The sequence below is a fragment of the Primulina eburnea genome, chromosome 12 (assembly GCF_022965805.1).
Source record: "Primulina eburnea isolate SZY01 chromosome 12, ASM2296580v1, whole genome shotgun sequence".
In the NCBI taxonomy this organism is placed as follows: Eukaryota; Viridiplantae; Streptophyta; class Magnoliopsida; order Lamiales; family Gesneriaceae; genus Primulina; species Primulina eburnea.
In genome coordinates, this window is record NC_133112.1 from 4,002,929 (window position 1) to 4,013,426 (window position 10,498).

General features: G+C 35.9%; 2 protein-coding genes across 3 annotated transcripts; both read left to right on the top strand.

The window, feature by feature from the left end:
• Positions 1–938: 938 nt before the first annotated feature.
• LOC140806588 (proline transporter 1-like) lies at positions 939–4,919 on the top strand. The gene is made up of 8 exons (XM_073163147.1): positions 939–1,018; positions 1,107–1,334; positions 2,293–2,517; positions 2,606–2,700; positions 3,021–3,210; positions 3,326–3,450; positions 3,629–3,844; positions 4,351–4,919. Coding segments are annotated over exons 1-8 (1,458 nt in total). The 5' UTR covers positions 939–1,017; the 3' UTR covers positions 4,729–4,919.
• Positions 4,920–7,157: 2,238 nt separating this feature from the next.
• On the top strand, positions 7,158–10,260 carry LOC140806589 (general transcription factor IIH subunit 2-like). 2 transcript variants are annotated; one of them, XM_073163148.1, is made up of 5 exons: positions 7,158–7,234; positions 7,386–7,671; positions 8,371–8,832; positions 9,019–9,391; positions 9,775–10,260. In XM_073163148.1, exons 2-5 carry the CDS (start codon positions 7,387–7,389, stop codon positions 9,921–9,923), a joined length of 1,269 nt encoding a protein of 422 aa, XP_073019249.1. In that variant the 5' UTR covers positions 7,158–7,234; position 7,386; the 3' UTR covers positions 9,924–10,260. The 2 variants fall into 2 exon arrangements, with proteins under 2 accessions (XP_073019249.1, XP_073019250.1); XM_073163149.1 differs by having other exon boundaries at positions 7,194–7,234; positions 7,383–7,671.
• Positions 10,261–10,498: the final 238 nt, after the last annotated feature.

Genomic DNA, 10,498 nt, shown 5'->3' on the forward strand with positions numbered 1-10,498 from the left:
TCGTCTCACAAAATACGATCCATGAAACCGTCTCATACAAGTTTTTGTCAAGATTTAATTGTTTAGAAAAATCAAATACTTCACAAAATAAAAATTACATGATAAAAATTTATGAGATCATTATATAAAAAAAAAAGCTCAAACATCACAAAATTACTTCAATAAATTGTTTAAAAAATCAATATTTTATAAAATAAATATTTAATCAATCATCATGTTTTATGAACAAATTCATAAATTTGAAATTCTTCTTGTAGAAAACTTACGGTTCACTTATTATTTAAAATTAATAATTGTTTAAAAAATAGTATTATATGATGAAAATTTATAATATCGATACATATAATAAAACATTCAAACATTTCAACTCGATTTAATCAGAACTCGAAAACTTGGACCTAATAATTTTTTAGTAGATATCTTGTGAGAAGGTCTCACGAATCTTTAAGACCAGTCAACTCTATAGATATTCACAATAAAAAGTAATATTTTTAGCATAAAAAATAATATTTTTTCATAGATAATCCAAATAAAAGACCTGTCTCACAAAATATGACCAATAAAACCGTCTATCATAAATTTTTTGTCATAACTTTTTGGATCAAAATGACGTGTCAGATTCATTTTTGACATCTTAGTATAAATAATTTATTAGAAACATTCGGACTATCACGTAAAGTATACTAGGAAACAATATTTATTTAGTGTAGCTCCGTGGGGAGAAGCAGCCTCCAGTTGGCAGTATCTAACGAATCCCAACCGATCATAAATCTAATCAACGGTCCTAATTTGACGGTAATGCAAACCATGGAACCAATTTGCTGATTTGATGGGACTAACTAACCAATCAAATGATTTCTTTTATATAAATAAAATAAATTAAAATTCGTTGGACTTGGATTCCATTTATTAAGAGAATTAACGAATAACCAATTATAGCGCAAAACGATATTTTTTTTATAGAAAATTTACGACACACGATTAAGCTGTTAATTCTCCCCTCTCGTTTTCTCTCAAAGTACGCTCGATCTCTGCAAGCTTGTGTTGAATTTCGGGTTTTTTTATTTATTTATTTATTGGATTATTTACTGGGCACTGATAAATAGTGGCGGGGAAAAGAGAGGAGGAAGAAGGCCTGGCTTTGGTGATATCTGAAGAGGAGGTGATTGGTTTGCTATCGGGAGCAGGAGAAGAAGGTGGTGGTGAGGTGGTGCTGGAAATGGGTGGCCAAGGCGGAGACGACAGCGTTGGGAGCTCCGCCGCTGCGGGAAAAGTCTATTCTGATGATCATTTGGCTGTCGAAATTCCAGACACCGCCCATCAAATTAGCCATGGTCTTTTTTTTTTCCCTTTCTTTTGCTCGTATCATCGGACCTTTTTATTTATTTATTTAATTTATTATTTAGATCCAGTATTTTATAGGAAACGTTGATTGCCGAAGGGGTTTTCATTCGCTCAGTATATTTCTGGTTAAAACTCATGTTTTCGGAAATAAAAGATTTAGTGACTTGCTGGGTTCGACTTGAGTCGTTTTGGATATTTTTATTTGTGCTTTTAGCTTTGCATGTGTACGTATTCCATTCTGAGGATGTTGTGTTTTCAAACTTTTTCAATCGGGAAAACTTGATCACATTTTGAGATTTAATTTGTCTAGCCTTATGTTAATAAAGCCAAATTTTCTTTCTAATACTGGAAAATTTGTTGGCATAAAATGTTTTATTTTAAACCTTTTACATGTGCCACGTATGATTTATAATTTTAAGCTGTATCTTATAGCTATTTTAGGATATCCTGAATGAACTTTATATAGCCTAATTAATGATACTCATTTTTTTTTTTTCAAAAAACGGAAATATGAATGATACTTGACTTTATTATATTATGTAATTTCATATATATATATATATATATATATATATATATATATATATATATATATATATATATATATATATATATATATGTCTCTAAAACAAAAGTCTGAAGCTCGAAAAAATATTTTGGGTTCGGGTTTGGCTAGAAGTAGAATTTGAATTCGAACTCTATACTTTTAGTTTGAAATATATTAATAAACCATTAATAATTGTCGTGATTTGAGCGCAAATCCATGGAACAAAACATTTTGGGCTTAAATTAGATTCAAATACTATAAAGATTCAGTGTACATTTAGTGGAACTGTTCATCCCTCAAACATCAATGTGATGATTTTAGCTTTGAACTGATGGCATGTGATGTGTTTTATTTTACTCTACTTTGAACAATCTTGGCTTACTCTTGTTATGTTATTGTAGATTCATGGTTTCAAGTGGGATTTGTTCTCACTACTGGGATCAACAGTGCCTATGTGCTGGGGTACTCTGGCACTGTCATGGTTCCGTTGGGTTGGATAGGAGGCGTGGTAGGACTTATCCTTGCAACAGCAATATCTTTGTACGCAAATGCTCTTGTTGCCGAGCTTCATGAGTTCGGAGGAAAGAGGCATATCAGATACAGAGACCTTGCAGGATTTATATATGGTAAGAGTAAAAATGAATAATGACATGAAAACAAGTATTCCGGTCCCTTTTCTTTCAGAGTGGAACATTCTAAGCTTTATTTTTATAGGTAGAAAGGCATATTCTCTGACATGGGCACTGCAGTATGTGAATCTCTTCATGATCAACGTTGGATTTATAATTTTAGCCGGTCAGGCTTTTAAGGTACTTTACTATTTATGTTGTTTCAAAGTCCCATGTTTGAGTTTGGAGGATAGTCTTCTCAATTCCTCTTATTTAACTTTTGTCAATGTATTTATACTTGTGGAATTCTAACATGATGTCAGAGAAGAGAATAAGGTTCGAATTCAACTTTCCTTTGATATATTAAATAATTGATTGCTGCTGCAAATATCTGAATGTTTCAATACCTTCAAAATCTTGAAGCATGATACCTATCTATGCCATGAACTGTTGAGAAACTGGGATTTTCTTATAAAGACCTCGAGGCTTTAGTTGATTTTCTTTATTCTTATGGTTCACAGGCTTTCTATGTTCTTTTTCATGGTGACAACTCCATGAAACTTCCATATGCCATTGCCATAGCGGGGCTGGCCTGTGCTCTCTTTGCCATGGCCATACCCCACTTGTCAGCACTGCGTATATGGCTGGCATTTTCAACGTTCTTTAGTCTGGTGTACATCATCATAGGATTTGCACTGGCACTGAAAGATGGTATACTATCTTCATTTTCTTGTTTATATTTTGCAAGTCAAGATGTACCAAAATCCAGTTTCTGGGAGCAGAATATATTTTAATTTGTGACGAGGAAACCATTTATTTGCAATAGGCACTGAAGCTCCTCCCAGGGATTACGAAATTCCAGGATCAGTCACGGACAAGATTTTTACTACCATTGGTGCTTCTGCAAATCTTGTTTTTGCCTTCAATACTGGAATGCTTCCAGAAATACAGGTAAGACAGAAAATTAACGAGGAACTTTCCATATGAATAGCATGTATAATGAACAGTAGGGTCTTTTAGGAGACTTTACATGCGACTTTCTGGCTCCTGAATTGCTCTCACAAAATCATTTTAGAGATTATAGATTCGGTTTTTGATAAACTCTGGTGTTTATTCATCTTTTTGACAGGCAACAGTTAGAAAACCAGTTGTTGAGAACATGATGAAGGCTCTGTATTTTCAGTTCACACTTGGGGTTGTGCCAATGTTTGCAGTAACCTTTATGGGATACTGGGCTTATGGTTCGAAGACATCAGCCTACTTGCTCAACAATGTTAATGGTCCAACTTGGATCAAGGCTTTTGCTAATATTTCGGCTTTCTTGCAGACAATCATTGCCTTACATGTATTCATCATCATCTCTTTTCTACTTTTATCTCGACTGACCCAATTTTCATTTCATGAAAATATTTTAAGGTAACTTAGATCAAAACTCCCTCAAATGAAACCCGGTTACCACAGCACCCTTGAATTGCCTTTCTATAACCTTACGTTTACACCTTTCAATGCAAAATATACCCCTTTAAGGTTACAATTGTGAAGCTTTATAAAAGACAACAGGCTTATGTTACGGTCTGGGGCATCACTAGATCTGTATTATAACTTGAAGAAAGAGATCTAATCTATACTACACCGAGAGAAGTATGCTTTGTGTAGCATATGGTATTATACGTATATGTCCCATGTGTGTTTAAAGTTTTTGATTGATGTGTTCAACAGTTTGTTAAAAACTGAGTGTGGGTGCGAATTCCGGTTCAATATAAGACCACAATCAAGAACTTCTACTGCAGTTTATCGAAATCTTTAGGATTTATGTATATTGACTCCAGAATCATCATTTTTTGCTCGCAGATTTTCGCGAGTCCGATGTATGAATACTTGGACACAAAATATGGGATAAAAGGAAGTGCGCTTTCTTTACGCAACTTGTCTTTCAGGATCTTAGTTAGGGGCGGTTATCTAGGGATGACCTCCTTCGTTGCAGCCTTGCTACCATTCTTGGGTGATTTCATGAGTCTTACAGGAGCTATTAGCACATTCCCTCTCACATTTATTCTTGCAAACCACATGTATCTTGTTGCCAAGAAGAATAAGCTTACATCCTTGCAGAAGTCTTGGCATTGGCTAAATGTCCTGGTTTTCGGATGCATGTCTGTTGCAGCAGCAATTTCGGCAGTGAGGCTTATTGCTGTGGATTCTAGTACTTATCATGTTTTTGCAGATTTATGATTATTTCTCTTTTCAATTGATTGAAGAGTTGTACCATTAAAAATACATTGTTTTTGTTTGATTTTTAGTCGTTTTCCTACATAATTCTACGCCTATGGATTTTAAACGCCAACCTACCACAAACTCTTGAAAGCTCTATCGCGGATGTCCCAAGAAATCGGGAGAATAATACTTTTGGCTTCGTAACTTGCATATTTCCTATTTTTTTTATCATCATACTCTCGGTACACTAGCTTGCATATTTTTTTTCCAATTTTAATTATTTTCTACCTAAATGTTGATATTATGTCGATTATTACTGACATAAATGATGTCATACAATGGAAAAAACCTATAATTGAAATGAAAGTTATTGGACGAAAATCTTGAATTAATTTATAACATTACTGTAAATGAAAAATGTGTAAATTACGAAGTCAAAATGGTCGCCGGAGAAATTGCTCTAAATCTTAATTAATTTGAAGATAAATATGTTATAATTGAATTTCAAACTCAAGTATTCATCTCCCGTATGAGACATTTACACAAATAGGTCATCGGCTTGAAAAATTAATTTAATAATGGGAAAAGAGCTGTCAAAATAGGATATGTCCATCACGTTAGTCTGTCTTGTCATATGAAATAGACTGGTTGGATTGATGAAACATCAACCTATTTGGAGGCGGACCAACCAGGTTGAACCCGCTTGAGTTGCAGGTTGAGACGGACTGACCCTCGTATTAGAATTTTATTTGTTTAGTTAATTTATTAATTTATATCAGAATATATTTTCTATGAACAACAAAGTAACGAAACAAACAAATCAGAACTCTTTATTTTTCCTGTGAAAAATATCAAATGTTTTTTAAATAATTGAAGAAGATGGTGAGAATAAATTGATAAACAAATAAAAGTATTTAATGATTGATTGACATTGATGTAATAATCATATATTTATTTAGTTTTTTCAAACGGTGTTATATGAACTCACAATTTTTTGTTTTAATTCTATTAAATATTGTGTTGCACTATTTAATAAAAAAATTGTAGTTTTTCAGCAGTGATACTCTGATCTGTCGATCATTTGTTTTTTTCTGATTTGTTTCATGTTTCATTCGATTTTAAGGTTGAGAAGGATTCATTTCTGTTACTGAGTTGTTTATGTAAATTTGAAATCTCGCCGCGATTGTCTTCTATTGTATTTTTGCAGAATTTCGATCACTTCTTTCTCGCGATTCGGATCTGAGGCCATGGCAAGAGTAGTAAGAGTTAGAGATAGGACAAGATTTCAAAAATTCCAAAGAACCAGTCTCAGCCCGCTCAAAAACCTTCTGAAACCGAACCCAAAATCTGTATGTGTGTGTGCATGAGACTCGTGTATTTCTAGGACTTCTAGCCAACCTGGGACACCTCCTGCCGAGTCACCACCGAGCCCAGCCGACCCTAACTAACCCTGGACCATGACCAGACCCAGCCCAGACCAGTCCAGGCCCTTGAAACCCCCCACGCGAGCCATCTGAATCAGGATACACAAGTTTTTCTCATTTAACATAACTGCTAAATCTGACGTTCGGACAAAACCAACAAAATTTTATTATCGTCTAGATAAACGTAATGATTATATGGAGATAATTTTTCATTTCGCTTTTCATTTTATACCACGTATCAATTTAGACTCTACTTTCGAATTGGTTCTCTATTTTTCGTTTATTTCTCAGATTTGGTCTTTTACATTCACTCTAGTTAAAATGTTGAGATTCTGTCTATTTTAATTCCAAAAATAAAATATTTGGCCTTTTTTTTTTTTCCTTTCCAATTACTATAAGGCCCCGTTTGATTTGAGGGATAAAGTAGGTTTATATTATTTAACCTACTTTATCCCTCGTTTGGTACGCGTGATTATTTAACCCACTTTATCCCTCTTATGAATGATTAGGTTATATTAGGTAGGTTAAAATAATACCTCGTCACCCCTAGGATTATTTATCCTACTCTTAATTCATCATATTTTTCCAATTTTACTCTTCTCCTAAATTCAAACTCACCACCACATCCCACCTAAATTCAAACTCACCACCACTTCCCGCCGCCAGCCGCCCCCGCCGGCCTCCGACCGCTGCCGGCCGAGCACCGACCGCCGACCGCCGCCGGTCGAGCACCGACCGACCGTCGGCGCCGACCATTTCCGGCGCCGGCCGAAATTTCCGGCCGGCCGTTTTTGGCCGCAGCCCCCCGCCGGCCGTTTCCGACGGACCATTTCCGACCGGCCGCCGCGGCGAAGGGGAAGGACAATTTCGTCTTTTCATCAAAAAATTTAAAATTATCCTATACTTAAAAATCTTACCAAACATAATATTATTTTACCCCATATTAATCCATTCTAACACAATTATTTTCTTTATCATTTACATACTAATCATTAATTTATCCTACTCTGACCAAACGTAGCCTAATTATATAAAATTAAGAAAGACCAACCCTAGCTTCAGCGCAGGGGAGCTTCAAGCCTGGAAAGGGGCTTGGAAGGGTATATATTTTCGTTTATTCCGGAAAATGAGCTGTTCTAGAAATATCATACATACTATTTTGGACACAATCAATGGCAGATTTGTGTGAAATTGTTATCTTTCTGCATATACCCTGATTTCCTTTTGTTTTGTTTTGTAAAAATAAAGCAGCATGTCGCACAATGAAACAAATGGTGAAGATATACGATTTAACAGGGAAGAGGACGATGATGATGATGAAGAAGGAGATGGTAGGGGGCTTGATGCATGGGAAAGGGCATATGCTGATGAGAGATCTTGGGAGTTTCTTCAAGAGGATGAATATGGGCTTCTCCGCCCTATTGACAACAAAACCCTTCAACATGCTCAATATCGTCGACGTCTTCGCACTGCGACATCTGTCCGAATTCAGAAAGGCCTGATTCGTTATTTGTACATTGTTCTTGATTTATCTCGGGTATGTAAATTAAACAGTTTTCCATCATGAAAGTAATCTCTTCTTGATGATTTGCTGTAAATCCACATTTTATCATCCAATTGAGGTCGTGGAGTGTGTGTTGCGCTCGGGAAAAAGATCACCCACCCTCTTTTGATAGTGTAATTGAAATTAACTGTTATGTTGGAGTTTGTCTTTTAATTAGCTAGTCAGAGTGGGAATTGTTCACAGAAGAGACTTGTGGATGCAAGATAAAGAATTTCCTTGAATGCGCATGAGTAGTTCCTATGTGTTGATTTTTACGAAATGTTGGTTTGCTTATTGAACTTAAATTAATGTGTTTGGCAACACGTATATCTTGCGAGTTTGATCGGCTGTTAGGCCTGCCTTGCACATCTGGTGGCACTGGTTAAAATTTTATTTTAAGTGTATCATTTTTAAAACCACAAGCAGTTGCCCAAAATTACAGAAGTCGACTTCTGTCTTTGTATAAAATATGAATAACATGCAGTGGAGTTATCTGAGAAAGCAGTGCCCGATGTGATCATTTTCTTTTTGTATCTTATTCATCTTTTAAAAAATTATTTTTTATTAAGCGTTAGACCGTTTTAACAGCACTAGTGAGATAAGAAATCTCTTGAAGTATTTCCATGTATACTTGCATATAATTTTTTTAGTTGTTCTGTTACAGCAATGATTAAATTAAAATTTGACATGCAGGCCGCGTCAGAGATGGATTATAAACCAAGTCGAATGGTTGTTGTTGCTCGACAAGTGGAGGCTTTCATCAGGGAGTTCTTCGACCAGAATCCTTTAAGTCAAATTGGTTTAGTGACATTAAAAGATGGAGTTGCACATAGTCTTACAGATCTTGGCGGAAGTCCTGAGTCCCATATCAAAGTGTTGATGGGTAAGTTGGAATGCTCTGGCGACGCATCCCTCCAAAATGGTCTTGATCTTGTACACAGCCTCTTGAATCAAATCCCAACATACGGTCACCGTGAAGTTCTTATTTTGTATTCTGCTCTTAGCACTTGTGATCCTGGTGATGTAAATGAAGCCATCGAAAAGTGCAAGAGTTCTAAAATCAGGTGCTCAGTTATTGGTCTCTCTGCGGAGCTTTACGTGTGCAAATGTCTTTGCCAAAAAACTGGTGGATCATATAACGTTGCCCTAGATGAGGTGTGTTTCATTTGATAATGAATTTGAACATGCGAGAGTGGCAGTGAAAAGCTAGATTTTCTTAAAAAGAATCCTAAAAGTGTTGTTCTTTATGATTGATACGGTAAGGAAAAATCACACCCTCGAAAGTACGGGTAATATTTATCTTCAATGTTATTACTGATTTCTGAATTGCTTCCATGACAGGCTCACTTAAAAGAGTTAATCCTTGAGCATGCACCGCCCCCCCCAGCTATAGCGGAATTTGCGATTCCAAATCTGATCAAGATGGGTTTTCCACAAAGAGTGGCAGAAGGTGTGATCTCAATTTGTTCTTGTCATAAGGAGGCTAAGAGTGGTGGGGGATATATTTGCCCGAGATGCAGAGCACGCATCTGTGAACTTCCAAGTGAATGTCGAATATGTGGACTGACACTTGTTTCATCACCTCATTTGGCAAGATCTTACCATCACCTCTTTCCTATTACGCCATTTAATGATGTATCACCATCAGTGTTAAATGATCCACGCAAATTACCGAAAAATTGTTTTGGTTGCCAGCAATCTCTTCTGAATCCAGGTAGTTAGTCTTACCTGCTTTCCACTTTAATCTTGTTTGTTACATTTAAAGCTGCTCTAAGTATGATAATGAACAAATTCTATCAGATGACTGGTTTGTCTAGTTGTCAACTTGTCATGTTTTTCTTTTTCAATCTAAGCTCAATTCGTTTTTCCGAGTACCATTTTTCTGTTCCTATCCCCAGTGTTAGCAAGGCGATTCTAATGGAGCTTTATATGAAATATGTCTTCCCTCGACAAATATTTCTAGTTCATGATAACGGAAACCATAATATTCTCTGAATAATGTTTCTGAAGTTGCACAGTAATTTGGTTATTTGAAGTTTCTCTGTTGTTTACATCGTTCTGTGCTATATGCTTCTTTCATTGAATCTGTACAAGCAGGAAACTTGCCAGCTCCTTGTGTTTCTTGTCCAAAATGCAAGCAACATTTTTGCTTCGAATGTGATATTTATATTCACGAGAGCCTGCACAATTGTCCGGGTTGTGAGGGCTTCCGGCACTCCAAGTCCATGGATGCTATGCAAGGATGATAGAACTGGAAACTGTCGTGGCAAGGACTTTCCCAGTGGAAGCAGTTATTGTCTCGCATGGTTCTTCTCTTCATTCTTCAGGAAACTGAAAAATCACATGAGGAAGCATCAAAGGATTGCAGGATTCATTCGTACCCAGGAAGTATCGTTGTGTTTGGACGTATTTTATAATGCAAGTTAGTGGAGGGGCAGCAGTATCGAGTGTTTCTATCAGTTCTTGAGACTGCAAATTTTGAAATTTTGGTTCATTTCACTGTGAGCATTTGATTATATAAATTCCATACTTTGTCCAATGATTTATGAATGAGAACATCTCAAACGACAGTGTTGAATTTCACCCTAGGCCTGTTCATGGGCATCCAAAAATCAAAGAAGGTCTAGAGTATTTGGTGGATGGAATTTGGATACATTTTTGTAAAGGTTTGTTATACTTGAAATTTTGAGTAAAATTCTCATTTATCATTCCAAATCGAATTGAGTCGAATATTAAGAAAATTTTATGGTTTGAATTCGACTTGAATTAGATATATCCGAGTTCGAATTCGGTTTGAATTAAGACTCGAGTTCGCTCAAAA